Source organism: Gloeophyllum trabeum (assembly GCF_000344685.1).
Source record: "Gloeophyllum trabeum ATCC 11539 unplaced genomic scaffold GLOTRscaffold_00004, whole genome shotgun sequence".
Lineage (NCBI taxonomy): Eukaryota > Fungi > Basidiomycota > Agaricomycetes > Gloeophyllales > Gloeophyllaceae > Gloeophyllum > Gloeophyllum trabeum.
The window spans coordinates 1,774,394-1,801,561 of record NW_006920413.1 but is presented as its reverse complement, the minus strand read 5'-3'; the positions used below and the strand labels follow the sequence as shown (position 1 = coordinate 1,801,561).

Below are 27,168 nucleotides of genomic sequence, written 5' to 3'. Positions count from 1 at the left end.
AGATCTCATCGACAGTAACCGTCACGAGTACAGTCGACTCTGTCTTAACCCATAACGGGTCGTGGAACCCAAAAGTTATGGGTTTCTGCAGACTATGGGTTACCAGAACGTGTGACATTATGTGACTACCTAGTACGCGTGACAGACAGCCTATCCGGTATAGGCCGGACGTCGTTTATGACACCGTTTAGATACGGAATCTTGAGTCTGGTATGGGTTATCTTCTGAAATACCACGAGAACCAAAAATTAAGGGTCCAGATGGTCCAGATTCTCGTGAGAAGGAGACCTGTACCTTCCTAATATAGGTTGTTTTATGGGTTATGACCCTTCAAAAAGCTATGGGTTATGGGATACGGCAGACTTATGGGTTTTTACTATCTACCATGTCAGTGGAAGCCAAAAACCTATGGGTTATTACAGGTTATGGGTTATGACAGGTATGGGTTAAGACAGAGTCGACTGTACCCAAGATGAAACGAAGTCGTAAAGGAGACGATGCTTCGCTTCGCAGAAGAACACACTACCGAAGCTTTCATTCCCCACGGGGAACCTCCCCTCTCCGAATGGGCGCATTGTGAGCGGGCTGTCATGCTCGCCATAAGGGCGACCTCGCCTCCCCTGACTAGTGGACAGTGATCCATTAAAGTCAAGCTGAACGACGCGCAAGACACGATTGCTGCGAAGTTGTTGCGGACGCTAGCTAATTATGGACCCTATCCGGATCAACTTCGAAGGCAAACAGAACGGTTCATGGAAAAGAAAACCTCGGTGTTCAAACCTTCAAACCTTCAAGTTTCGGGGCTGAGTCTTACTGATCATGACAAGACCTCGTCCTGCTTGATGACCATCCATCCCCACTTGCGTCTGAGCATTGCCCCTCCGTAGTGAACTTACGGTCTCCAGCTTTCGGGACCGACATGATCAAGATTCAGAGTCGTCGCCGGTAATTGCTGTTTCCTTGAAAAATCACATGAAGTAAGGACAGGAAAACATACGCCAGATGCAGAGAAAGTATAAATAAGGTGAAGTTCGGAGGTCATGCGACCCTTCAATTAGACTCTCAGCTGAGCGTTGTTGACGTCTCTTTACGCTCGGACATATTCATAGCGGTCCTATCCGTCTTTAAATTTGACAACGTTGACAGTTCCACCTGAGCAGCTTCGAGCCGTATTACTCAGGCTCAAGGCTGCGGTACACCCATGGAAGGGCTTTTATACTTGGCGTTTATACTGCTCCCGCGTGCTCCTTGGGTACTTGAAGCCACAGGTGTGTCAGTGGTGCCCTCATAAATCTATAGGACATCGAATCGCGCTGTATATGGAGGGGGATGCTTTGCCCCTTGGAGGTGTGATATGTACAGTCTGAGTACTGGCATGCCCTCCGCTGACCGGCGGTCCTCAGCTCGGACGATGCATGCTTTTTTGAAGCAAACTTGTAACATTAGGATGCTGTTCGGTCCACAAGTTTATGGTGAACTTCATAACTTTCGCAGCCTGCAGTCCTATGGACACTGAAATAACTGAAACGATTCTCATGATGACACTGCACCCGCCCTCTTCTTGCAGCCTGAGCATAACTCTCCCGTTCTCACATCCATGCCAACCAGCACCAGAACTTCAGGCCGTCGAACAAACACTTCCCCGAATCAATCATTTGTTTCTGTTCTGAAACTCGTGTATCCAAGGCGAGCTTAACTTTAGACCGGGGACCCAAACCCTCCTTTCAGTCGCGGGTCGGTTCTGGAATGTCAATCCGGAGTTAGACCTTAAATTCCACATTCATTCCAATAATATACCAGTGAGTAGCTAACTACAGAGAGACGAGTTCAAAACAGGGGATAAGACACTAGGTAGATGAGACGGGGGCGAGGAAAACTATACAATTGGGACATGATTGCACAACAGACAGACCTCTGTACCAAAGCAAAAGTGAGACAAACATAGCACGCAAGCAGGCGAATGACAGCGATAAGAAAGGGATCGGCACAAGAGGAGAGATAAGATAATAATGAGACAATATGAGGCTGGGGGAGATGAAGATGTGTTTCCGTGGATGCGAGAGGGGGGAGGAAGTGTGTCCGACGATGATTGAAATATGCAATAAACACTTGAAGGGACTAGACTTTCGGAGGGATGTCCTCGGGCTCCTCGCTGAGCTCGCCTTCCTCCTTTTCCTGCTTTTCCAGCGCCTTCTCTTCGACAGCAGATGTCTCGATGTCAGGCTTGATATCCTCTGGAGTATCTTGAACAGGCTCGGCGACTTCGGGGGCCGGCTCCTTGCCGGCATCTTTCCTTTCCTTCATCTGCTGCGTGGGAGGTGCAAACGCACCTTCCGCCGCCGCCGCATTCATGTTCTCCTCGGCAGCAGGCGTACTGTCCACGTCCATCTTCTCTTTCTGTGTGCGCGAGGACATGTTAGTGGCGTCACTGTCGCTCGAATTCCTCCTCCCGACCGTATTCCTCGTTCTGCGCGACCTTCTCTCCGGTTTCTTCTCCTCCACAACCTCCTCGGGCTCCGCCTGCTCCTCTACCGGCTCTTCGTCGGGGACGACAGCCGCAGACCGAGGGTTGCGCGTCCTCTTTGCGGGGTAGGCGCTATCGCCGTCGTCCACGTCCTTCCTCTTCCTCTTTCCTCCCCCGCCGCGCCGCTTCCGCGGGCTCGCCTTCACCACATCCTTCTCGACGGCGGCGGGGTTAGCGTCATGTTCCTCGGGAGGGGATGCCGCCGTATTGCTGGGCGGCTTGTCCTCGGAGGCGTCGCGCAGCTTCGCGACGGGCCGACGCGTCCGGTTCGAGGCGCGACGCGCAGAGTCGTCGACGACGACTGTTCGCGGGAGGCCGAACTGCTCTGGGTCGAGTTCCCCCAAGGACAGCGCGAGCTTGCCAAGGGGGTGGTAGAGAGGCAGGGGCGGACCCATGGAGGTCTTCGCTTTCTCCTTGGCGTCTTTGCCCGTGTCATCTTTCTTAGAGTCCTTCTTCTGATTGTCTGATGTATTAGCGGAGCGTTTGGAGTGTGAGCTGCTGGAGGAGTAGGCTTCTGACTTGGTAGGGGAGGAGCGCGGCTCGATGCGCAGGTCGGCAGGATGTGTCGCTGAGGGCGATTGATATGTTACTCGTGGTTTCCTTCGTACATTAGATAGCGATGAGTAATTCGAGCGGCTGCTCGCGGGCGAGCTAGACAGGCCAGAGTCGTCTGACTCGGGCGAGGGTGCCATGCTAGACGGCAAGCTAATCGGCTTGCGCGATCCTGGGATCACCGCGTTCAAGATATCCATTTCCTGCGTTATACACAGATAGTTCAGCCCAAATACGTCGAAGTAGGCCAAGCACCAAGAAACGCCCAATAACGCACCCTGGTCATTGTGGCACTGGGTAATTACGCTGTACTCAAGACTAGTGTCCAAAGCCGTATCTCAAAAAGCGTTCTCCGTCCTATAGTAGTTTCGTCCAAGATGCGGTCCCATGCGTAGCGTAAACGCGGCTGGCCGACGGAGCGTCGCAGGCTGTCTTGCGCGGCGGAGGGACGGTGTGTGCGTCGTGTACATCCGTCTGTGTACCGAGGAGTGCGGGATCTAATGCGGGTGCTAAAAATAGCAGTTAGTCGCCGGATCCCCGGTGGCGGTCCACCCGCGTGGCGGATCAGGCAAAGGGATTGTCGTCCAGGCGCAGGGGGTAGATTGATTACGGAACGTGGGCGAGAGCAGTTGGACAGAGGCAAGATAGAACGAGGGGAACTACTAGATGGCATGGAGACAGAGGAAGAATCACCCACGAGAAATCCACGTATTGACATATTTCCAGATTAGCTATGTAACGCAGGCCGTCGCAGGGTACAGTACGGACAGGGTATGCTACGACTAAACGACCGAATACAATTTACACATAAACAAAATATTACGGATGACGATGCAAGACAACGAGAGGAGAAAGGAGTGTGATACATTACCCTGTTCCTTATACATACCTCAACGAGAAAACGGCGATAGCGATGTGTGAGACCGGTCCCAGCGTCCCCGATATAAAGCGTGTTTGCATTGTTTTAACCCCACTCCCTTTAGACAGCAACCTCGTTCAGCCCCACGACCACCTCGCCCACCGGCGCGGGTGCGCGCTCGCGCAGATACTCGACGAACTCGACGAGGAACTTGACCTGCTCGTACGTCTCGATCGCCTTGATGCTGCGCCGCCGCCGAATCAGCGCGATGACGCGCTCGACGAGCTGCATCGTATCGCGCCTGACCTCGCCGGCCTCGAGGAGCACGCGCGGGCGCGGGTCCGTCTCGATCCACCCGCACAGCCCGAGCTTCAGCACCCAGCAGCAGGCGACGAGGCCCGCGCGGCCGACGCCACCGCGGCAGTGCGCGAGGATGGGCACGCCGCGCAGGGTGTAGGACTCGATTACTTGGCTGAGACGTTCGTCGAGGAGTTGCGGAGTTAGGGGTGCTAGGCCCTCGGGCATGGGTATCCTGATTAAGAGGTAAGTTTCAGCTCAGGGCGGGCGAGAGGACTGCACGAACCGCAGAACATCCAGACCTATATCCTGTGCTATGCTGGAGTATTCGGTCCAGGATGCGCCCAGGAAGTCCAGTTCGACGTCATCCAGACAACTACGGGCTGATAATTAGCAATATTTGCGGTGAGACTGGAGATACTTGCCAGATAACACACCCGACACCCAGATCTTTGATTCTTTGGAGATCTGAGCGAAGGTCCCTGCATACACTCCCCCGACCTTTTACCGGACCGTCTAGACGGACTAGTGATCGCCATCAGTAATAGCAATCGCGGTTGAACTACGGACAACATACCTTTCTTCCCAGGACATGACGACAAATAAAGATTGCCGATTTTAGACTGGGGAGGCGTTGGGAAGGTAGGGGTGCCAAAGCCGGCGTCGGCGTCAGGCAGATCGTCCTCAATAGCACATGTAGCTTCTGGCTTTTCGTCGCCGGTAATCTCGCGCTTCGAAGGGACGACTGAGGCGGCACTCCCGCGACTATTTGACCGCTTGTTGGATGGCGACCGCGTCAGCAAGCCGTACGTCGACTGTACGGTAGCAACGGTGACCGTTATAGCGTCAGCGTCGGCAAACGAGTACTTTCTGCCGACACCTGGTATTTTGCAGTCCATGGCGGCTCGCATCGCCTTTGTGAAGGACGTGCTGCTGGAGAAGACTGTAGCGAATTCTTTGGCATTGGGGAGCGGCTTGGAGAGTCGAGGTCTTGAAGGATTCGGAGGGATGGCGAATGGGGGGAGGGGGGTGACGTCGTAGTAGGGAGGGGGCTGGAGGGTGAGGCGCTCGAGGGAGCAAGCGGGAGGAATGTCGAAGATGGTGGGGGATGGTTGTCGGGACCGGGTTAGGTGAGAGGTGATGACAGACATTAGTTCCGGAGGGATAATCATGGAGATGCTGAGCCAAATCAATCCCCGCGTTCCATGCCACACTAATCAGCTCACTCACTTGATAGGATGCGTTGCGGAGGTTTTGATGGGAAACTGCGGGAGCTGTTGCTGCCGCTGAGCGAAGGCTAACGGGGCCTCGTCGATAGCTGCCGATAGTTCAGATTGCAGCTCGACAACGTCAGGCTTAGATGTAATAAGAGGAACAGGCGAGTGCGGCTCCACAATGGTGGTGGCCTGTTGCTGCGAGGACAGAGACTTGTTGCTCGGCCACCATGTTCTTAGCTGCAATAGATGAGTTTGGACGGTCTGAAGCTCCTTAAAATGATCGGGATACTGGATGGAAAGGGGGACGTAGGGAGCGGGTGAACCTGCGTGGTGCCATGGTGATCAGGTTTGCCGACGCGTCTGCGATCGCAAGACATACCCAGAGGTCCAAACTTTGCGCGGTTATACTCGCTGGTATGATGCTGCGACGCGAGGTGGTAGATCTGCAGTGCTCTGTGTGTGCAAAGTTGCGTATATGGATAAGCTATGGACGTACCTGGGCCGCGAGTCTCTCTTCCGGAGATGGCACTTGCACCTCGACTTGCGGGGTAAGCAGCAGTGACGCGCCTTGCTCGGCGCTCGCCTGCCATTGCGCGACCTCTGCAAAGGCCGGACGCGTCTCAAATGTCTCGATGAGTGTCGAGGACATTCCAGAAATCAATAAAAGAGCGGAAGAGACGCTTTGCCGTCGTTGCTGAGGGCGGTGGAGCAGGCGTGATGTATTTGGGGGAGGACGGAAAAGGGAATCGAAAGAAGCGCGCGCCAAATACTACGGCCAAACACAGCGACGACCGACGTTGTGCTCCTCGACTTCTATTCCCTCCTCGCCATCGTCCGCATCGTCCGCAACGTCCTCGTAGCGTCCGCTCGTTGACCGACGCGCGCCGACATCGACTGTCGCTACGGCCGTCGCCCGCCCTTCGTTTTTCTCCCCAGTCTTTACTTCCCATTATGGCTTCGCACCGCGCACGCTACGACCCCTCCGACGTTCCTATTCCAACGACACGGGCCCCGCTTTCGTCTTCTGCTACCGTCCGTCGCGCAAAAACACTCACAAGACCCGAGCGCGGCGTCGCGCCCCCTCCTCTCATTCATGCCCCAGCCACTCTTTTACCTTCGCCCTCTGGCCATGTCGCCCAGGCGGAGTCCAGCGGCTGGAGTCCCTGGCGTATATTCTCCCGCGTCGTCACCTTCTGGGCACCAGACGTCCTTCTCTCGTCCATGGGTGGACTGAAGGATGATCAGAAGCGCCAGGCTTGGAGAGAGAAGATGGCGCTCTGCTTCATTATTATAGTCTTATGCGGTGGTGTCGGCTTCGCGACCGTGGGTTTCCAGAAGGTACTGTGTCCCGACACTTCAGCATCCACAAGCCGATTTGTCCGGAAGGGCAGCGCTCTGGGTGTCTTAGGCATCCAGGGCTACATGTTCAACGCTACGTCGACCGCCGCTACTAATGGTGTCGACTTTCCCGCCCTACTCAAGACCCCTGGCCAAGATATCACCGTCGTCTTCCAGCGCTCCGCGAAGAACTTTCCTGCTTGCGACAACCTTAACTACCGCGTTGCACTGGATGACCCTTGCTCCACCGCCAATGCCCAGTCCACCACCTGTAAACTCGGACCCATTAATTCCACGTCGACTTTCTCCGCGCTTTCTCTTCATAACACGAGCTTTATTATTGGATATGACTGGGACCAAGTCGCCGAACTCGCCAACTATATGGTTATTGACGGCGCCGTTCTCAACATGAACCCATATATGGAGCTTCACCCTCACTCCATTCCAGGAGACAACGCCGACCTCGCCATTCGGACCATCCTCTCCGGCCAAGGCTCCAGCGGCCGCGATGGCACTCGTCTCTTCTACAATCGCGAGGATATCCGTAAGGCCGTCCCCTGCATGATCCAGCGGTACTACGCTGGCAACATTGATAAGATCACTCCTGGATGTTTCGTGTCGCAGCTCCTGCTGTACGCCGGCCTGATCGTCATTCTCGGGCTGGTGCTCGTGCGGTTCGTGATGGCGTGTATCTTCAACTGGTTCATGTCCGAGCGCCTGGCGGGGCCGCCAGACGACATGACTTTAAAGCGATCCGCGATCAGTCCAGCAGTGATGCCTGAGGGCGCCAATGTTTCCATCGACAACAAGGCGGGTACTGCTCCGTGGGCGGGTCCTGGCGGGCAACAACGGAAGCTCGGCAAGCCTACAAACAAGTCGGCGAAGTCGTTCGCTACTGCTTCGAGCACGACACTCGCTGAGCCGACAGCGGCGCCCGTCATCAGCCTCGCTCAAATCGGTTCCGAGCTGTTCGCTGTGTGTTTGGTAACATGTTATTCCGAGGGCGAGGAGTCCATGCGCACGACACTGGACTCGATCTCCACTACGACGTACTCCGACGCTCGGAAGCTGCTGTTCATTGTCGCTGATGGGATGGTCACTGGTGCGGGTGAGAAGAAGAGTACTCCGGATATCTGTGTCAGTCTGTTGGATGCGGACCCTCGGTTTGGCAATCCCCAGCCCATGAGCTATATTGCCGTAGGATCAGGTGCGAAGAAGGAGAACAGGGCGATGGTTTATGCTGGCCATTACAGTGAGTATCTTCCCCTTCCCATTCCTACTCCGCGTGCTGAACTGTCGACTAGCCGTTGCCGGTCGTCGCACCCCTACGGTGGTTGTGGTGAAATGCGGTACGGAGCAGGAGGCGGCATCGGACAAGAAGCCCGGGAATCGGGGTAAACGTGACAGTCAACTTATCCTCATGAACTTCTTCTCCCGGGTGACGTATAACGACCGGATGACGCCTCTGGACTATGATCTGTTCCGCAAGATCCATACGCTTATGGGCGTGACCCCTGACTACTTCGAGGTCTGCCTGATGGTAAGCTATGCTCGCTTGACATCACCGAAGAACTATGTTCATCGTGGTCTCTGCAGGTTGACGCAGATACGAAAGTTTTCCCGGATTCACTGAGATATCTGGTGAACTGCATGCATCACGACCAGATGATCATGGGTGTCTGCGGTGAAACTCGTATAGCAAATAAACGACAGTCCTGGGTCACCGCAATCCAAGTTTTCGAGTACTTCATCTCCCACCACCTGGCCAAGGCGTTCGAGTCCGTGTTCGGTGGTGTTACGTGTCTGCCGGGTTGTTTCTCCATGTTCCGCCTCAAGGTCCGGAAGTCCACGGGCGACGACTGGGTTCCCCTTATCACCAAACCGGAGATCATCAAAGAGTACAGCCAGAGCGAGGTGGTATCCTTGCACGAGAAGAACTTGCTGCTGCTGGGAGAGGATCGGTTTTTGACGACCATGCTGCTACGCTCGTTCCCCAACCGGAAGATGATGTTCCTGCCGCAAGCGCGGTGTCGCACCATCGTCCCCGATACGTTCAGCATGCTCCTTTCCCAACGTCGTCGGTGGATCAACTCTACCATTCACAATCTTATGGAGCTCGTCTTGGTCCGGGATCTGTGCGGTACCTTTTGCTTCAGCATGCAATTCGTCGTCTTCATGGATCTCCTCGGCACGGTCGTGCTACCCATCGCGATTAGCCTGACATACATGCTGATCGCTGGCATGATCATCACCCCGCCGCAGTCGTTCGAGGAAGCGATCCCGCTGATGCTACTTATCGCCGTGCTCGGTCTGCCCGCTGTGCTCATTCTCATCACCACCCGCAAGGTGGTGTATGTGTTCTGGATGCTGATATATCTCTTGGCTTTGCCTGTTTGGAACTTTATCCTCCCTGTCTATGCGTTCTGGCATTTCGATGATTTCTCATGGGGTGAAACTAGGTACGACATTTCATTGTCAGCCTATCTTTGTGATTGCGTCTAACCCTTCATACAGGAAAGTCGAAGGTGAAGGGAAAGGTGAAGCCCATGGAGAAGGGCATGGCACGTTCGACGGGTCGAATGTGCCATTACGCAGGTGGGAGGACTGGGAACGGTCCCGCTTGCGCAAGCTTCGCCGCGAGGAGCGCAGAAGAAGAGAGTTCGAGCGGCAGCACGGGCCCGGCTATGTAGCTGGTGAGGGCGAATTGCTCAGCAGCCGCTTCGACACCCGCAGTCAATATGATGGGTCCGACACGTACTCGATCGCTTCTTCCGAAGACGACCACTGGGGAGGCCAGATTGGTGGATACAACGAGGGTAGCGCTCAGTATCCGCCACCTCCGACCGGCCTGTTCGTTCCTGACGCGTCGTCCTCACGGACGAGTCTTGTGGATGGCTCTGATCTGGAGGCTATGCTGGAACAGGGCTTCGATGACAAGTCGCCAGTGCAGACGCCGACGCGCCAAGTGCCACCGAATGGTCTGCGGTATCAGCTCTCCGACGGGCATGCAGCATACGCGCCGATGCAGCGGTCGACATCACCAGGTGCATCAACACCAACGTACGTCACTTCGCCCATGTCTCCCACGAGACCGACGAACGGCGTCAGCTCGGGTGTGAACGGCGAGCGAAAGACGCACGTGAAGAAAAGAAGCGGAGGCAAGTCGTCGTCGGGAGAAGGGTACGGCCCGTTAGGGCCGCTGGATCCAGGCTCGCGGTTCTGAGAGTGAAAGAGAGACTGGACTCTTGTGTTATATTCGTATGTTTCCTTATCCCTATCCTTACCCTCACCCTATACCCAAGCCACTTCGCCGGAACTCATTCCTAGCATCTTAATACCCGGACGAAGGTGGTCGGGCCCATCCACGTCTTTTACGCAGCGCATGCATTCGCACTCCCCCCTCCCCTCCTTACTCTTCCTAGCACGCTCTCACGGTCGTTCCGCCATCATTGCATCTTGCATGTGTGTTTGCTGCATTGTTGAATAGTCTCATATCATACAATAGAGTGGGGGTTTATTGGACTTCGGGGGACGCATTGATATTGAATCGAGTAATAGAATAGTTATCTAGCGCATTGTAAGGATTTAAATGCTTCTTCGCAATCCGTTCATTTCTTGAACGTTCAAACATGAGCTGTCCACTGTTCCGACTCTGAGCGAGGTCGACAGCGTTTTCCGTCCCTACAGTGTTCAAGGGTGTGGCGGCAAGACTGCGAATTGTGGCCCTTGAAAGCACGTGACGAGTATAGGGGAGGTCTTTGCGCGTCAAGTTGATGGACCCACAACGCCTACTGAACTGACTTCGTCAAATATCTTCGGGCAATGTCCTCCCTCACTGACTCGGCCGATCGCCTGTTACAGATTGGCAAGTCCATCCGCTCGACCGCAACCTCTATATCCACCTCTTCCGACCGAACCCCCTTCACCCGCGCCGTCCTCCACACTCATCTAGGCGATCTCATCCGCGATGCCGACCCATCAGAAATCGGGCTCTTTACGCTGGTACAGAGCAGGCCCCTACCTGATAAGGAGGCGGCGGCTACTGGAACAGCGCCCAAGGAGATCGCGCGCGTAGGGTTCCCCGGCGCTACCCCTCTCAGAAAGCCAAGCGCAAAATATGGCATCAAGATGAAGGAGAGGGAACCTGAGCCCGAGGTGTACGCGCAGGCTGCACTGAAATACTTGGACCGTTAGTGAGTAACACACTTTTGTCTGCGATTCATTGACATAACAGAAGGCGCAGTCAATATATCCGACCCATGCCCCGAGCGCGAACGCAAGTTGTGTCCCTCCTCGACGAACTCACATCCGTGCGGGAGAGCATAGAAGGGCTCCGTGCCGCTGCCGAGCAAGTCAGTATTTTGCTCTGATCATGCCCCCTTCGCCAACGATTAAGTATGAAGCCTGCTGGCTCAGGTCCGGACGAGCCTCCTTCGTCCCCCAAATCGATGATCGCAGCGGAGGAGCGACGTATACAGGAGCTGCACAAGCAGATGGCTGAGCTGAAGCAACAGGTGCAGTACCAGTTGTCGTTGCTCGCGTACCCCGTACCTATACATTCTCTCGCAGAAGGAGTCGCTGCTACACCAGCAAGTCGCGCCCCGGACAACGAGGCGCGCATTTCCCGCGCGGCCCAGGCCGGCGCCTCCTCCCGCCCCTGTCCCTGCTGCTCCACCCAAAGCTGACGCGCAAGAAGAGATGTTCTGGAACACGCCCGCGTCGCGCGCGCGTACGCTGCATTTCACCGAGTCCTTGATCATGGACGAATCTGTCGATCTGGGCAATGTCACTACTTCGTTCTCGAGCCCGCTAGCGGGCCCCGCCAGCCGGGCGTCGCGACATATGGTTGAGGAAGACGAGCCCGAGGACGAGGCGGAAGAAGAGGAGGAAGAATCGCCTGCTGTGGGAGAAGAGCAGGATCATGAGGAGCAACCAGACTCGCCGGAGGAGCCAGAGACAGAGACGGATCAGGAGACAGTCGTCCTCTCGAAACCGCCAGACGAGCCCCCGTCACCTACCCGGCCTCCTGATACGCCTGCCTCAGAAATAGAGCTGGTAACAGAAACGCCTAGCCAACCAACCCCCAGCGGAGGGACTGAATCTGTGCGGAAGCCCAAAGTTAGGATAACCACTGAGGTGGAGCGGATCGTGGTATGTATGTTTGTTGATTACTGGGAGTACGCCACTGAGGGTCACTATGAAGGCGAAGATATGGGCTACGGTTGGCGAGATGCTCATGCCCGGCCATCCATATAACGTATCAGGATCTCCCAAGACGAACAAGCCTCCACGAGCGAAAGAGACAATGTACGCCTTTCTGCTCTCCACTACACATTCGACTAACCGACTAACCGGCTAACTCTAACCTAATTCCCTACTTAGCGCACATCTCCAATCCCTCAGCTCCCAAACCCCTGACCCCGCCTCGCCCTCGTCCGCCTCCCTCTCCACCTTCTCCCCCGCGCACGGCCCCTCGACGCAGCAGATCCTCACCGCGGCGCTGCTGTTGGCCGTCCTGTCCGCGCCGGGCCTGCGCATGTCGCTGAACCAGGTGAAGGAGGTCGTAGCAAGCAGGGCGGGGCCGGTGGACGTGGGCATGGGCGCACCGCAGCGCGCGCTGTATGGGCTGGTGGCGAAGAGGCTGATTAGGATTGATAGGAGTACGAGGGAGCAGATGGTGATGTTTGATGTTTAGGTTACGGTGTTATACCAGGGGGGATGTAAGGTTTGCTTTTATACCTTTGCTGCAGAATTGTGCGGGCACGTTGATGCTAACATGTCGCGGCTGACAATGTCATCGTTACTTATTCCCCGGCCCAGCTCTGTCCATTAACCTTTGGTTTGACTCTGTTCACTACATCCGGCATCTCGCAATCCAATATGGTTTGGCATCTCTATATCTACAGTCCGATTACCTATCATATATAATGGATTGTCATCCGTCTTGCATTGCCTCGCTGCCAGTGTCTCATTAACTCGGAAGAGTCAAGATCCATTGCTGCGAGTTAATCTTACCTTCGCGCCAAAACGGATTGCTCGGTTCCGACCACTGCGGCGAGCAGGTTCTCTGGCAACTCTTGATGATGCCTTGTATTGCACGAAGCAGTTGCGGTAATATGTATCACCGTGATCTCTTTCGTGACCGCAGCGCAGCATTCAACGCCGGTTGGTCTACTCCCCAACCTCACCTGAGACTCTCAATGTCATCAGACCAACTGAGCGCTACAGTGAGGTCCGAACGCATCTCCTATGCTATCATTGCTCTGCGTTCCTCAGTGGACCTTCCTCCGACATGGTAAGTGGGAGAATTCATTTACGCAGCGAGGCACGCCCGATCACAACTTCCGCGCTGACTGGTGTGGTACTGTACGGGCTCAACTCGATGCGTTTCGCCTCAACATCCTCGGAAACACAGTCGTAGTAGCATGTATCCTGTACTCGCTATAGTTACAATAATTCTTGCTCGTCGTTGCGCTCAGGCAACCATAAATTTGCCCGTCAGACTTTGATCGACCGGACTATATACGGTAACTAGCATCAGTACGTCCGCCACAGCTTAACCTCTCCGCTACACGTCCCACTGGCGCCCACATCTCTCTCTTCCGTACGCTGGCCCTCTCTACAGCGCTCAAGCGAAAAATAGCGCGACCCCGGCGGTCAAGAGGCACCTTCCATTCACTATGGCTGTAGGCGAGGGTCGCCGAGGCGTATGGGAACCTCTACCACTAATCGTATACGGTTATGCTATACACCCCTTGTCCCCCTCGCACCGCGACACCAGGATTTCCAGCCGTACACCGAGGCTCTCTACAGTAACTGAAGCTTCCACGTTTGACAGCATCCAGTACAAGGACGTCGTTTCCTTGGAGGTGGGAGATGAGGTATACGCTTTCGAGAAGTACACGCCGAAGGGGAAGGAGTGCGAAGGGGTCTGGTACAGAGGGTGCGTGGTACCGCCTCGCTGTCGCTCGTTGTTTCATTGACACGCACGCAGGTACGTCGTCGTGCAGACGCGGCGCCCGACGGTGAACTGGTCGGCCATCTCGGACCCCTCGTCCTCTACGCCCAAGCCGCTCGCGAAGGCCGAGGAGCCCCAGCAGGTCTTCATCGGCATCTTCCCCTCCTCGCACATTTACGTCCGTGAGGAGCTCTCCGATGCCGAGGGCCGCCTCGCCGACCTCGCCTCCATGCACGCGTCGAACATCGGCGCGCCGGGATCCGGGACGGGGACAGCTACCCCGAGCATGCACACCGTCCAGGAAGACGACGAGGTTGACACGCACCGGGGGCGTCCCAACAATAATAATGGGTCCTTTCGCCTGGGTCCCCCGCCCGAGCAGGCGAACTCGTCTAGGGCCGCGCTCCCCGTGTACACCCAGAGCCTCCGCTCGTCCTCCCCTGCCGAGTCGCAGCTCATCAAGCCGCTCCCCCCGCGGCCCACATTGAAGATGCAGGATGACACAGCGAGCGGCGCGGAGCAACCCATCATCGACGAGATAGCGTCCGCCCTGCGGGAATGGCACACCCTCATGTTCCAGTACCTCGCGCGGCGCGACTACAAGCTGTTCCACACCGTTCGGGAGCACATTGAGGCGCTGCATCTGGGCCGCCGGCAGCTCCTCGCGCAGACGCTCAGCGCGGACGAGACGATGAACCTCCGGCGGGACTGCGTGGCGAGACTGGTAAGTGGGAACATCGTCCAGGGCTTGGACGTGATCGTCCGGCACCCAACGTGGGGTGCGCTCGTCACCGTTGATGTGGAGGGCGACATTGACCCGCGCAGCTGGGTCAGCGCCGTGCGGATGTACGCGATGCAGACGTCCCTGGCGTACATGGACGTGAATACGAACACACCGCTCAAGTCCGGTAAGCTCCCTGCGCTTGCATCGGTTATAGATTTTGCGTCTACGGGACCCGTCCCTACTCCCGCACATTCTGCGTTTCCGGACTTACCGACGCGAGGGAAGGGCCATTCCCGTGCTGTCGGCTCCTTGGGCCCTCCCCAGCCCCCGAAACTCGCTGCTGCGAAGTTTTATCACGTATTCCTTGAGCTGAAGGCGTTCGTTGCGTCTCCCTGTGCTCCAGGAGAGACTGCGGAGTTGTGGTTCTCCCTGTATAACCGGGCAGAGTCCAAGTTCGTGAGCGAGGACTTTGTCGTTGTACTTAATCACCACGGGAGGCTCTCGCGTGATCCATCCGCGCATATCCGCACCCTCTTCACTGATCTCGTACAGTCCGATGTCCAGGATCCGATATACCTGGTCTGCCGTATCGTCAGGAAGGGTGCGCTCAAGCTCGGGAGTAACCTCAGCTCTGGCTTGCCCATTGATCGGAGGGAGTCAGAGAGCGATGGCGCAGGCTTTCATGGTCCCTCGCAACCAGCGAATGGCCAGTCATCGTCGAGCGATCCGGGGAACACCTTCCGTCGACCATTTGGATGCGCCGTGCTGGCGCTGGACCAGCTCACCCAGATGGCGGCGGACCACTCTGAGGTTTCCTCGACCAAGGAACATCCGATGCCGATTTTTGTCCCTGTCCCCAACAACGAGAGCGGGTTCTCTATGCTCCATCAGGATATCATCGAGAATTACACGAAGGAATTTGAGAAATCGCCAAGGTAAGGCTTTAGGAAGTGCCTGGTTTTCATTCGTTGACTCGCATTTCAGGGCTGATATGCTCGTCGTTTCCATCAAGGTATATCACGGAGAGACGGAGAGGATCATCAAGGAGAATACATCGCTACTCCAGGATACCCCGCTCACCCTACGGCTTGGCTTCCCAGATGTCGTATTCCCGGGCGATGTTCGTAACGAGCTCTATGTCAAGTTATGGAGCGGAGACTTCTCTCCCTCCCGGTCTGGGTCTGCGCGGTCGAGTATGGCGAACTTCGCAAGGGGCCAGATTGCGTCCACTGCGAATAACATACAGGTCACTGTCGAGATCCGAGATCAGGACGGCCGAATCGTGGAGGACGCGCTGTATATGGGAAGCGGAGAGCCGGCGGTGAAGCAATTCCACTCTATCGTCTTCAAGCAGAACAATCAGCCGACATTTGGAGAGCTCATTAAAATCAAGCTTCCGTTGCAGGGCATACCGTCTTGGCACCTCTTTTTCACCTTCAGGAACCGTAGTTCAAGCCAGAAGACGGCTGGGCGAGCGGGCGTTGACGCACCTGAACGTCCTTTCGCATTCGCATTTCTTCCGTTATTCCCGGATGACTGCGCCTTCCCTGAAGACGGCGAGCACAGGCTCCTCCTCTACCGAGCTGATAGGTTGAGTCAAATTTCGCCCGACATGTATCTGTCGGCGCCGCCATGCTTGGCACCCAACCAAAGATATAATGAGTTACCGCTACCGGCCGATATGGCGCGAGTGACCCAGGCTATCCGGGACCATCTCACTCTCCGGACATCCCTATGCTCCACCAGGTTCACTCAAAATTCGGTGCTACTGAGTCTCCTGAATTGGGAGAAGATTAGGGATAACGAGCTCCTCTCGACAATCCTTACGAAGTTCACGTTCGTGGGAGAGGTCGAGATAGTCAAGTTCTTGCGCGACATCTTTGATTCCTTGTTCGGTATCCTCGTCTCTCGGAGCAATCAGACGGGCGAGATGGACCATCTGGTGTTCAACGCGCTCGTCACTGTGCTCGGGATAGTGCAGGACCGGCGATTCAGCAACTTCCAGCCGGTGTTGGACGTCTACATCGAGAAGCATTTCAACTGTGCTCCAGCTTCCTCGCACATGCTACATTCCATGAACAGACTTCTTGCTAACCCGACATCCACAGCTCTGATTGCGGCACTGAAAGTATGGCACTATATCTTCAAATTTATCGCCAGGTCGCGGGAACTACAGAAAGTGAAAGAACTGGGCATGGGAGGCGGCGCGACTGCCGAACATCTTGAATCAACTTTCAAACGAGAAGTGCAAGCTCATCTCTCAGAAGTCAATCTAATGATGTCCACTACAAGTCCATCTTCGATCATTGGAGCTCAGACGATCGCCTTGAAGCACTTTACAGCGATATTACCTGAACTTGCCAAGATCTTTTCGACAGTGGAGCTTGTGACAATAGCGACAACCTTCGCCAATGCTGTACTGCCTGCGAAAGGGAAGATTGTCGTGTGGAAATTGAACATGTATCTGCAGCTGGTCAAGGGCTTCTTGTTCGACAATCCTCAATCCCGGTCGTTGCTTGTTGACGCCGTCGTAATATGGATCAAGCCTCACTTTGGACGCTTTGACGAGTATGCTCACACGCAAGCTGGCGACTCTGATTCAGCGCGGGACGCTGCACGCGTGGAGTGGATCGAGAGTATTCGGATATGTGTCACGATCATCGCTGTCATGCTGGACAAGTTGCAGCAAAATCTAATATCACCTTCCACCATTAGCGACAGGAATCTACTTCGTCAAGAACAAGATAACATCGAGTACCTCGTGACCCTTTTGCCTAGGTACGTCTTGTTACTGATCGCCGTCCATCACGCTGACATTGCTGTTTACAAGACTATTGGATTCCTACGTCGAGCTTCAAAATCCGCTATCAATACGTGCTATCGAGCGTACACGTTCTCCAACTACCCTTACGGCCTCTGCGCCTGTCACATTCCCTGAATCATACCCATTTTCGCTCCTTGCACATCCTCCTAATTCGGCTGGCCCCCGATACAACCCTGTTGGTCCAACGTCTAACAAAGCTGTCTTTAACCCTGGACTAGGCGAAGCTGCGATAGTCTTTCTCACACTCATTCTTTCATCGCCGAAAAAGAATATCCTGAATTTCCTAATTGATCAAATGCTTGAGATTGAAGGTAGGGATAACACCAGGAACTTCCTGTCTCAACTCTTCAAGGTGTCGGCCTCTATCGTGGATAACGGGGCATTCCCTCATAATTGGTTGAACGTCAACATTTTGGCTCACAAGGTCTTGATTAAACTCATGGACCCCGTGGCTACCTTAATGGAGCGACACTTCGTGCCCCATGAACATGCCCCCTTCCAATTTGACGCAGCCCTCTGGCAAGAATGTGTCTACGTTCTCTTAAAGCTTTGTTCCTCTGAGCAACTGATGATCGAAGAATTTAGCCCACAGGTGCAGCAATTTGCTCTCGTGATTATCTTAGTACTACTACTAACACCCTCACAGAGGCGCCGCGCCGTTTGGCGGCTAGCAGGTGATATACGAGGAGAAGGTGCTGCCGTTTTGCTCCGGCTCTGGCATGCTTTGGGTTGGTCCTCCGGTACTGCGACGCCTATTTATGGGGTAAGTCTGGCAATGCTCAGCAGCATCCACAATCTAACGTAGAACTCAGGGCTATCAAATTGCCCTGAACGTTCTCGTTGGCCATATAGTCAATCTATGTCTCAGCCACCACGATCAGCTGCGACAAAATGCCGTTCAAATTCTCTATAGCATGATCATCTCGGAATACCACACATCTGGTCATTTCGACGAAATCGAGAACGAAGTAGTCAGCAAGCTCGATTCGCTGTTCATGTCCGACAGTCGAGGAGACGACATATCAAGGGCTTTCTTCATTGGGCAACTGAGGCATCTCTTTGATTCGTCGGATGTGGATGCGCAGCTACGGGAACGAATCACGATTTTCCTCGAAGCTGTTGATCAGTTCCTCGAGCTTTTGCTCAGCGTTCGGGCACTACCCGAGGGTGAGGAATTTGCGGACGACAGAGTCATTGCCACGGTCAGATTAATTGTGGTTCTACCGGATAAGTCTCTAACGATTACCTTCAGCTTCGCCTCATGAACTTCATAAGAAGAATTGGGCGGGATGAGATGTACATCAAGTATGTACATCAGCTGGTCAATGTGCGTTGTTTTAGCTCTTCTGCTCAATAGTCGGACTGATAGTGGCGTTACGTGCCTGCAGATGCACCTGCAATCCCAGAACTACGTAGAGGCTGCTCTGACTCTGAAGTTACACTCGGATCTACACGATTGGGATTTGAATACTTTTGTGGAACCGATGGAAGATTTGGGTCTCCCGCAGCAATCTCAGTTTCACAGGAAGGAGACCTTGAGTCTCTTGATCCTTGACTACCTCGGTACTTCGTAACGCCTTCCTTTCATATCTTTCACTAACGTATTTGCAGGGAAGGGCAAGGCCTGGGAAAGTGCAATTGAGATCTGTAAAGAGCTGGCCTTCCAGCACGAAGAGGTCACTTTCAACTAGTAAGCCAATCAGTAAACGGATGCCAGGGTACGCTGACTTCTGTCCCAAGTGCGAGACTCGCCGAAATACTGCGACATCGGGCAACCTTGCTGGAACACATCATCACGGATCAGAGGTACTACCCTGACTACTTCAGGGTGGTATTCTACGGGAACTTCCCAGATGCCATTCGTGGAAAACGATTCATTGTGAGTGCAGTCCTTTATTTGTAAATCCGGTCTCATCGGTGCTGCTTCAGTATCGAGGTTATGAATGGGAGAAGTTTGGCGCCTTCTGCGAGAGAATACTTAACAAGCATCCTGGAGCCCAACTTCTCAAGAGCATGGGGGACCCGCCAGTGGACATCCGGTTCGGTACTGATCAATACATACAATGCACGGCAGTTGTTCCGGAGCCTAATCGCACTCTACCTGTTTTTACCAACCTCGATGTCCCAGTTCCGGTCCGGACATACTATGAGCACTGGTATGTGTCAAGCACATTGGTCTCCAATTGCCGTCGCTCACCTTTTCTGTGAAGCGCCATCAACCTTTTCAGCTGCTCTAGACCTGTCACCAGACAGGCTAGGGACGGGTCGGAAGAGGTATGGATCGAGAAGACGTACTTCAGTACAGAGGAGTCGTTCCCGACGGTCTTGAGGAGGTCAGAGATCGTCGACACAGAAATCATCTATATCTCTCCCGTCGAGAATGCTCTCCAAGAAGTAGAAGAGAAGACCAAGGAGCTGCAGAATCTTCACCTTCGGTACTCTACACTTACCAAGACGGCCCAGTCAGTCTCGACGAACGCGCTGTCAATGGCTCTCAACAGTGCAGTCGATGCTCCCATCAGTGGGGGCATAGCAAGCTTCCGCCAACTTTTCCTCACCCCCGAGTATTCAGCGCGACATCCGGATCGAATCGAACAAATTGACAAACTGCGGCAGGCTATTGACGATCAGGTTTGTTCTTCACTCGTAGTCCTTGTCTTGTTGGCGGACCCTCATCGTCACCCAGGTCCGTACGATTGACAGTTGCTTGAAGCTGCACGGTCAACTATGCCCGCCGGACATGTTACCATTCCACGACACTCTGGAAAAGTTTTTTAGGAAAAACTTCCAGGAGGAAATACACAGGCTGTCCGTCGATACGGAGCGAGGTGCTTTGCGAGACGACAGCAGGATATCGCGATCCTCTGCGGCATCCCCCTCCCAATTTCCTCGGTCTCTCTACGACCAAACATCACTCAAGAGGTCGATGTCTACTACATCTACGAGTAGACCTGCCTTTGTGATTCCTCCATTGCAACTCGGCAACTCTATCACGGACCCTTCATCCCCGGCATCGCATGCTCGTCCAGCAAGCACTGGAGGGAACCATGGTGCTCCAGAAGGCTTAGGCGGGGGAGCCGCGAAACAAACCCCTCTTCAGCGACATATGGCACAGTTGACCCGCCATGGCATAACTGGTGTGGCATCTGGTCCTGAAAACGGCAGTGACTCTCTATCGGCTGGTTCTCCGCACGAGTCCTATGTCAACGTCCTAGGAACTGCCCCAACTCATGGCGGGCTCGGCTTCGTTGGCTCAGGCGCTTCATTCACCACGTCCGGGACGCATTTAGGTAGCGTAGGGGGCTCTTTGAGAGGTAGATTCTCTAAGCTAGGAAGTCTAAACTTCGGTCGCCGCGATGGATGAGGACGTCGCATCATACCATCCCTTCGTGTTCCATGGCATAGGTTCTGGTGGTAACATCTCTTACATACTGGATCTTTCTGATTTTGGATAAATTTATTGATCTTTGCTCTTTGTTGTAAACACTGTACATGTAACCGACTGCTTCCGTAATGTATACCTTGGCACATCCCAGTTGCGATGTGCATCTTAGTTGTGCATGTTAGTCGTTCATGATAGATCACTGAATTTCATAGGCTAGTAGACGAATAAAGTGAAGATGATCCTGCTACGCGCGAGGTAATACGAAAAGGTATCGATACAATCCAGACAACGAAGGTCTGTACAATACGTATAACTACACGCAAAAACATGCTAGTCCAGGAAAGAGATCGTCGAATATACCAGAGAAGACAGCTACATATAATACTGCGATGTCGGAACGGCATAGGGCATTCTATAATCAAAGGTAGTATGGGTCGTGAAGTCATCAATGATCCCGGCATTCGCGGAGTAAGCTTCGTCGGCGAAGGGCGCTGGGACATACAGACCGGGATGCACAATGTTGTAGCCATGCATGCTCGGCTCGGTAGCCCATCCACCGACGGTCGCGCCCGCTGTCGCCTGATACAGCGGAGAACTGCTGAGCATGGGTGATGAGCCTGACGAACCGGAGCTCTCTCTGTCCGCCATGGCTACATCCGGGGCGAACGCAGGCGAAAGAGAATGGCTCCGGGGAGGTGTGAGAGCAGTGATAACAGAGGGCGGTATGCCCATGGTATCCAGCGATTGGGGGTATACCAAGTCTCCCAGCGGCTCCGACTCAAACTCCGGACTACCGCTTGCACGTGTGTCTGTGCCATACGTCTGGGGGGCACTGTGGTCCGTGGCACTCGTGTACAGTGACTACAATCGGGGAATTAGCGTTCGAGGTCCAGCAAAACTAAGAGCAACATATGGGACTCACGTATCTGGAGATGATCTTCTCGAGCGCCTGACGAAGGACTCGCCACTCGAACACCTTAAGATCCTTCTCGATGGTCCTCGGCTTCGGGTTGGGGAAATCCATGATCTTCTGGAAGAAATCCCCGCACCACTTCTTGCCTTTACCCGTGGTGATAGGCTTCAGCCCCTCCAGATTCCTCCTGATGCGATTCTTCTCCTCGACCTTGAAGACAGTACCGACGATCCGCTCGAGCAGGTAAATGATGTCGACGGAGGTGATGTAGCATACGCCGCTCTCGGTGCGATAGATGCAGGAGACGACGGTATCCCGTTCGTCATACTCGGCCTGCTCGATCTTCTCGCACGACACCTTCAAGATGTGCTCCCGTCGCTGGACGTGGAAGCGGATGAGACGACGTCCGACTTGCTTCTCGGACTCCCTCCAGTCCTCCGCCATGGCATCGAGAGGCGTCAATACCTCGATGACAGCCTTCTTGGCGATGCAACCGCCATAAGATGGGGGGGCGGCGGACACGCGGGTGCGCACAAGGGCTTGCATTTTCGCAGCGGTAGCAGGCGACGACTTGGAACGCACTCGGCGGGTACGGGTCCGTCGACTGGAGGATGACCTATCCGACGCGGGAGAAGAATTCTGCAATGTCAAGGAAAGGTCAATAGACGTCCATGTATCCTGGGCTTTATAACGCACGCGTGTGGCATTGTTCGTTGTAGGCGCATTTCCGCCCGAATAACGCTGCTCCTCGGGCGCACTGGCACCTAATGAAGTGGCATGTACGCCTCCGAACAAGGGTCAGCCACGCGGCAGTAGACAGAAAGTGGCATGCGGCATACCATGTTCGTTATAAGTGAAGCTTCCCAGCACAGCCGTCTCGAGTACTTCTTTCTTCTTGGTGACGGACTGCACGAGCAGGATTACTCGTCCCATGGGGCATGGCTGATCCGGAACTTTAGCGGTCAGATCGAAGATGCTGCCTTCTATCTGCATCAAGTCCGTCTTAACAGGCTTGGTGCCGAATACGAGCCGCAGACAGACTTCCTTCGCGCTTCCCGCGGGCGGGCAGTAGTGAACGCGCGCTCTGAAGTCAGTACCAGTGAGCCCGAAGGTGGGCGAGTATTCGATGGTGGAAATGTAGCGGACGGGGACCATGGTGTTTGCTGTGACTTGTGTTCCGTGATTCGAACGGCGGTACGGTCCCATGTAGTCGACAGGGACAACGGCGACGGTAAGGTCGTGAAGAAGTACAGCGGTGTCTGGGAGGACGGAGGGTATACAACCTTTCGCCAGTCGGGCTTATATATGCCAGGCGAGATACCAAAGCCGGGACACAAAGGATGTGGCACGCGTCGTATGATCCGAGAGGCAATCGGGCCCAGAGCAAGCGTAAAATACGACAAAGCCACAGGAGGTGGTCGAGGGGGGTATCAGGTTAAGAATCTCTGTGGCAGAGTGGCGAAAGGGGGACACTGCACAAAGACTGGAGCTGAAGAAGGAAAGGTCAGCCGGCCCTATGGCTGACGCGACGTGCAATCCTTTGTTAGCTTACGCACCGATGATCGACGGCAAGGGGGAAGGGCGGTTCGATTTAGAACTTGACTAGTGATGCCTTCCACTCTACTGCGTAGGGTATATTGTTGAATTGTCGTGCGTGTCGTAACAGGCGTTCAGTGCTGCCACAGAGGCTGGGGTATTCCGGTAATCTAGAGGCCTGTCGATCGTGGCCGCTGTATGGCTATACACCGGCGAGGGGAGAGGGGCTGGCTACTAAATTGAATGCCAAACTGGGCGTCCTATATCATCTTGGAGCATAAAGGAAATCGGGCTGTCCCTGTCGGGTGCGATCGCTGACAAAAAAAAGGCGCTGCAAGGGCGGCCTAACGGGTACTGTCGCCTCTTTCAGGAAAGGAGGTATAATGGGAGAGATCGAGATCAAAGTTTGCGGAAGGCTTGTGTAGGTGGGCTAGCCCCACCAGTCGTAATAGCTGGTGGGCGAAAGGAAAAAGAATCAATAATGAGGTGCTGGCTGGGCGAATGGGGCGACAGGATCTGCCATGTGCCCGGTATCCTACTACCGAGGTCTTCGGCTTCTATCGGAAGACATGGTCAGTAGCCTCGTGTTGCGAAGTTGGCGTCCCGGCTGGAAACGGTAAATAAACCGACCGAAACTAAATTGATTTATCAATTGAATGATGGACGTCGCACAGTCACAAAGACACCTCGTCATAGGATATAACCGCCCTAGTATAGACACGTAGACGAGGCGAATTATGAAGGTAGCTTGGTTTTCTTGGAGGTTTAGTATATTGGAGGCTGTACGGCCATGGCCTAGTAGGACCGCTATGACCTGTAGCTAGTACTTTTTCATGAGTAACTAGAGGGAAATGGACTTGGGATGGTGTGACCTTCATATCTTCAGAAGACGATTGACATCCTCCCAGCCTTGTCGCATCAAGGGCCTGCCCGTAAGGGCTGATGCGGCTCAGAAGCCGGTGTTTTTCTTATTCACTTCCATACAGAAAGGGCATTGGCCGCGCCTGCGATACACGCGCGCCATCTCGTCAAATCCTGGTAAGAGGGAGCGCTGCCACAACGGCGTTGTGGGTCCCATTGTGGCCCCTTCTCGGGCTGTGTCTATCACCAGACTCCTGAGTGCAGGCACACGCATACTATACTTGGTCTTGGTCTTGTATTGAGCCAATGCCACAATAAACCGTAGAATTTTATAGCTCCCGGATCGGCAGCTTGGTATGGGTTGCCGGGCCCGACATACCGGGCCACAGAAGAGCAGCAGCACTAGCACCGAGTGGCTGGCCGCGCCTGCCTTGTGCCGACGATACTGAACTCCTAAGAACCACACAGCAACCAAAGATGGAAGTCGTGACGCGTGCACTCCTTTCTCTCAACCAATGCGAGAGTCGGAAGGGCTAGCGAGAGTACTGTCACACTTATCGACGCCTGCGTCGGGCGGACCATCGAACGGTCGCCCCTCTTCGCGTCGGAGACAAAGCTGCAATATCCTGACCAGCGATCATGGCTGCTGCCAGCCATGTCCACAGCACGGGGAATTATCATGATTGCCGAATTATTCAGCTGGGCCAATCACAAGGCGAGATACCTGGTCAGTTCTGGAGGCAGGTGACGTGCCTAGGCTGCCAGTTCGGACCCTCTTTTCCGGAGCCCGATTCAGCTGCAGACTCAATCCAGAGCCGCGCGACCGGGGGCACATGTCCTTCGGCGGAGAGGACACGCTGACAAGTCGCGCAGCGTTGCGTAAAGAGGCCCTCGTAAGAAGATAGCAGGCCCTGTGGCCGCTCGTCCATCAGTTCTGACAGAGGCACCGGCCCGCCGTATGGCGTGCAAACTGACGTACCATCACGGTCTGGAAGCACACCGTTGGGTGCGACTGCAGCATTTTCGCCACCTGTTGCGAGAGCTTCTCGTAGATTACATAGTCTGACCGAGTGTGTGGCGATTTCTATGTGAAGGGTCCCCGTAAAACCCGAACGGTGCGACGGTTAAATTATCAAGATCTGCTCACCTTCTCCCGAGGACCAAAGGCAGTCATGGTCTCGACCACCAGGACGCGCGTATCGGGATCATGGCTTGCAGTAACGTACGCTGTCAAGACATCGCGTATCGTGAATCGGACGATGACAGGATTGCCGATTTGGCCGATTTGGGAACGGGTGGGCGTCCATATGTGAAGTTTGCACTGGCTCTCGGGCTTGCGGTTGAACTCCCTGATATACTCCGGGAGATCGTCTACCTTCAAAGGTGTTGATTCACCTTCCAGCAAGGGGAATAGCGAGGCGGACTTCGGCTGGAAGGAGTGATAGGGCTGTGGCGATTCTGGAGAAGGCGCGCGGCTACGCCACGCCTCAGAGCCTCGTCTAATTTAGAGAACAAAAGGACTTCGGACGTACCGGCGTTTTCTGTTTTCACGTCTCCAGCTCATGGTCAGATCACTCTTGTCTGCCTTCTCGCTTTCACTGGCTGCCTTCAGCGCATCCTGGACCTTTTCTGATTTGAGAAACTCCCCCACTTCTTTCAGGCCCCCCACTGTTCCTTCGAGTGGCTCAGTTATCGATGACAGATGCAGACCGATTGCAGGAGCTCTGAGGAAGGGGTTGAACGTAGGCACGACACGGATAGCCTGCAGACGGTTGTGGAGGTCCTTCAAGCTCTGTAACTTCTCTTCTAATGCGACAAGGGCGGGGGAAGTGTCCATGTTTCTGGGTATATGTTCTTCTAAAACGGTCCTGGCAACCACTTTAAAGGGTGATGACGATGCGGGCACGCTGCAGGCGAAGGTCTGATAGGTAGAACAAAGGTAGGAGAAGCGCTAGCAGCTGTGGCTCGAAACTAAGCGAGGCGTCGCGTAGACACGTGATATCAGTCACGTCGTTATAGCATCACGCCAATTACTACTGGATTTGCGGACGATTTTATTCATTTACCGCTGGCGTCAGCAACAGAAACTACGGAGGGTACAAGCAAATCCAACAGTGTGGTATGGACTATCGCCAATAATTCACCGATTATCACGAGCCATTCAGTCTACGAGTCAATCAGCCCAAACTCCAACTCCCATTATTCCACCCCATCCGCCTTCCTCTCCAATCCGTATGTAGCCCAGTAGAACTTGGAGAACAGCCCCACCAGCAGAAGGACCTCCTTTCACAAAGAACGCATACTTGTTCTCTAATCTTGACAGCAATTCTTCCAGCTTATTGACGGACGTCTGAGGCGGGGGCGGTCTGAGGCTCTCAGGCAAACCGGTCGTCGGTGACAAACTGATCCGACCAATCTGATGTCGGAAAGCACGTCGAGATCAGTCTACAACAACAATAACATCCACTGACAAAGGAGGGTGCATACCGTACTGGCGCTATCCCCGCCGACCCAGCGCTCGAGCCCGAGCGCTGCCAGTACCTCGGGTGCATTGTCGCCATATGGCCCGTCACCAAGCCAGATGGCAATATCACCATACTCGTCGGTCTCGCTCCCCTGCCCTGCAAGGATACTGCCGCAGCAGAGGGCGGCTGCGCCTTCGTGCGCGGTCACGATGAGATCCCGAAGGTGTTCCTGGATCTCTGGTGAAGGCGGGTGGGCATGGCGGGGCTCGGCAGATAGTAGGATCAAGTGAGATGGGACAAGAGATGCCGTAGGCGCCTGTCCAGTGCTCGAGCCGTAGAGTTTTGATAGCGTATTGGCCACTGAGACAGCAGAGGCATCAGACAGACCCGACACTGAGAATAAATCAACACTGGTTTTGATTTGATCCTTGTTCAGGCGGACCGCAGCAGACATGGCGTTAGGTATTACCGTACGAAATCACGGACAGGGTGCCTTCCTGTTCTTCGATATGGTTGGAGTCGTGAGTGTAAGTAGAGACCGGCGCGCGACCAATGGCACAGATCTGCGAGCGACTTGCGACATCCGCAGTGCGAGCGAAAATCTGCGATTCAAGGTCCCATGGTAAGATATGCTACTGCCTCCCGAAGACGCCAAAGTCGAGGAGGAAACGTAAGATGTCGAACCTACAGTGCGTGGGTCCCTCCGGCAGAGATA

At 54.6% G+C, this 27,168-nt stretch overlaps 9 protein-coding genes across 9 annotated transcripts; 3 read left to right on the top strand and 6 right to left on the bottom strand.

The window, feature by feature from the left end:
• Positions 1–1,838: 1,838 nt before the first annotated feature.
• Positions 1,839–3,362, bottom strand: GLOTRDRAFT_120579 (uncharacterized protein; the record flags this gene model as incomplete). The annotated part of the gene is made up of 2 exons (XM_007866293.1): positions 1,839–3,279; positions 3,354–3,362. 2 exons carry the CDS (start codon positions 3,360–3,362, stop codon positions 2,119–2,121), a joined length of 1,170 nt encoding a protein of 389 aa, XP_007864484.1. The 3' UTR covers positions 1,839–2,118.
• A 382-nt stretch (positions 3,363–3,744) lies between these two features.
• On the bottom strand, positions 3,745–6,182 carry GLOTRDRAFT_120578 (phosphotyrosine protein phosphatases II). The gene is made up of 7 exons (XM_007866292.1): positions 5,946–6,182; positions 5,829–5,892; positions 5,463–5,772; positions 4,810–5,411; positions 4,658–4,757; positions 4,519–4,608; positions 3,745–4,467 (listed from the first exon to the last, which is right to left on the bottom strand). The coding sequence occupies exons 1-7, from the start codon at positions 6,096–6,098 to the stop codon at positions 4,056–4,058; spliced, it is 1,731 nt and encodes a 576-aa protein (XP_007864483.1). The 5' UTR covers positions 6,099–6,182; the 3' UTR covers positions 3,745–4,055.
• A 197-nt stretch (positions 6,183–6,379) lies between these two features.
• On the top strand, positions 6,380–10,388 carry GLOTRDRAFT_58690 (glycosyltransferase family 2 protein). The gene is made up of 4 exons (XM_007866291.1): positions 6,380–8,039; positions 8,092–8,327; positions 8,384–9,246; positions 9,302–10,388. The coding sequence occupies exons 1-4, from the start codon at positions 6,401–6,403 to the stop codon at positions 10,008–10,010; spliced, it is 3,447 nt and encodes a 1,148-aa protein (XP_007864482.1). The 5' UTR covers positions 6,380–6,400; the 3' UTR covers positions 10,011–10,388.
• A 221-nt stretch (positions 10,389–10,609) lies between these two features.
• On the top strand, positions 10,610–12,690 carry GLOTRDRAFT_137712 (uncharacterized protein; the record flags this gene model as incomplete). The annotated part of the gene is made up of 6 exons (XM_007866290.1): positions 10,610–10,980; positions 11,031–11,139; positions 11,191–11,301; positions 11,357–11,938; positions 11,991–12,094; positions 12,170–12,690. 6 exons carry the CDS (start codon positions 10,610–10,612, stop codon positions 12,480–12,482), a joined length of 1,590 nt encoding a protein of 529 aa, XP_007864481.1. The 3' UTR covers positions 12,483–12,690.
• A 777-nt stretch (positions 12,691–13,467) lies between these two features.
• GLOTRDRAFT_137711 (uncharacterized protein) lies at positions 13,468–20,792 on the top strand (the record flags this gene model as incomplete). Its single annotated transcript, XM_007866289.1, has 13 exons — positions 13,468–13,730; positions 13,782–15,404; positions 15,454–17,247; positions 17,300–17,885; positions 17,940–18,056; positions 18,106–18,495; positions 18,546–18,620; positions 18,682–18,856; positions 18,905–18,983; positions 19,034–19,172; positions 19,223–19,449; positions 19,504–19,924; positions 19,980–20,792. The coding sequence occupies 13 exons, from the start codon at positions 13,468–13,470 to the stop codon at positions 20,655–20,657; spliced, it is 6,567 nt and encodes a 2,188-aa protein (XP_007864480.1). The 3' UTR covers positions 20,658–20,792.
• A 69-nt stretch (positions 20,793–20,861) lies between these two features.
• GLOTRDRAFT_120575 (uncharacterized protein) lies at positions 20,862–23,432 on the bottom strand. Its single transcript, XM_007866288.1, has 5 exons — positions 23,148–23,432; positions 22,431–23,080; positions 22,288–22,376; positions 21,601–22,230; positions 20,862–21,539 (listed from the first exon to the last, which is right to left on the bottom strand). Exons 2-5 carry the CDS (start codon positions 22,795–22,797, stop codon positions 21,051–21,053), a joined length of 1,575 nt encoding a protein of 524 aa, XP_007864479.1. The 5' UTR covers positions 22,798–23,080; positions 23,148–23,432; the 3' UTR covers positions 20,862–21,050.
• A 1,368-nt stretch (positions 23,433–24,800) lies between these two features.
• GLOTRDRAFT_58681 (uncharacterized protein) lies at positions 24,801–25,370 on the bottom strand (the record flags this gene model as incomplete). The annotated part of the gene is made up of 3 exons (XM_007866287.1): positions 25,136–25,370; positions 24,968–25,072; positions 24,801–24,899 (listed from the first exon to the last, which is right to left on the bottom strand). Coding segments are annotated over exons 1-3 (231 nt in total), but the record flags the coding sequence as incomplete, so codon positions are not given.
• Positions 25,371–25,440: 70 nt separating this feature from the next.
• On the bottom strand, positions 25,441–25,895 carry GLOTRDRAFT_110541 (uncharacterized protein). Its single transcript, XM_007866286.1, has one exon. The coding sequence runs from the start codon at positions 25,823–25,825 to the stop codon at positions 25,493–25,495; it is 333 nt and encodes a 110-aa protein (XP_007864477.1). The 5' UTR covers positions 25,826–25,895; the 3' UTR covers positions 25,441–25,492.
• Positions 25,896–26,000: 105 nt separating this feature from the next.
• GLOTRDRAFT_137708 (uncharacterized protein) lies at positions 26,001–27,032 on the bottom strand. The gene is made up of 2 exons (XM_007866285.1): positions 26,476–27,032; positions 26,001–26,404 (listed from the first exon to the last, which is right to left on the bottom strand). The coding sequence occupies exons 1-2, from the start codon at positions 26,905–26,907 to the stop codon at positions 26,162–26,164; spliced, it is 675 nt and encodes a 224-aa protein (XP_007864476.1). The 5' UTR covers positions 26,908–27,032; the 3' UTR covers positions 26,001–26,161.
• Positions 27,033–27,168: the final 136 nt, after the last annotated feature.

Excerpts from the sequence above, each read along its gene's own strand:
- GLOTRDRAFT_120578 (XM_007866292.1), bottom strand. The coding sequence starts at position 6,098 with ATGTCCTCGACACTCATCGAGACATTTGAGACGCGTCCGGCCTTTGCA. Across the intron at positions 5,773-5,828 it reads CGCAAAGTTTGGACCTCTGG|GTTCACCCGCTCCCTACGTC; the intron begins GTATGTCTTGCG and ends GGCACCACGCAG. Across the intron at positions 4,609-4,657 it reads GGTGTCGGGTGTGTTATCTG|TTGTCTGGATGACGTCGAAC; the intron begins GCAAGTATCTCC and ends ATCAGCCCGTAG.
- GLOTRDRAFT_58690 (XM_007866291.1), top strand. The coding sequence starts at position 6,401 with ATGGCTTCGCACCGCGCACGCTACGACCCCTCCGACGTTCCTATTCCA. Across the intron at positions 8,040-8,091 it reads GGTTTATGCTGGCCATTACA|CCGTTGCCGGTCGTCGCACC; the intron begins GTGAGTATCTTC and ends ACTGTCGACTAG. Across the intron at positions 9,247-9,301 it reads TTCTCATGGGGTGAAACTAG|GAAAGTCGAAGGTGAAGGGA; the intron begins GTACGACATTTC and ends CCCTTCATACAG.
- GLOTRDRAFT_120575 (XM_007866288.1), bottom strand. The coding sequence starts at position 22,797 with ATGGGACCGTACCGCCGTTCGAATCACGGAACACAAGTCACAGCAAAC. Across the intron at positions 22,377-22,430 it reads CTTCACTTATAACGAACATG|GCGTACATGCCACTTCATTA; the intron begins GTATGCCGCATG and ends CCTTGTTCGGAG. Across the intron at positions 22,231-22,287 it reads CAACGAACAATGCCACACGC|AATTCTTCTCCCGCGTCGGA; the intron begins GTGCGTTATAAA and ends TTGACATTGCAG.
- GLOTRDRAFT_110541 (XM_007866286.1), bottom strand. The coding sequence starts at position 25,825 with ATGGACACTTCCCCCGCCCTTGTCGCATTAGAAGAGAAGTTACAGAGC.
- GLOTRDRAFT_137708 (XM_007866285.1), bottom strand. The coding sequence starts at position 26,907 with ATGTCTGCTGCGGTCCGCCTGAACAAGGATCAAATCAAAACCAGTGTT. Across the intron at positions 26,405-26,475 it reads GCGGGGATAGCGCCAGTACG|ATTGGTCGGATCAGTTTGTC; the intron begins GTATGCACCCTC and ends TTCCGACATCAG.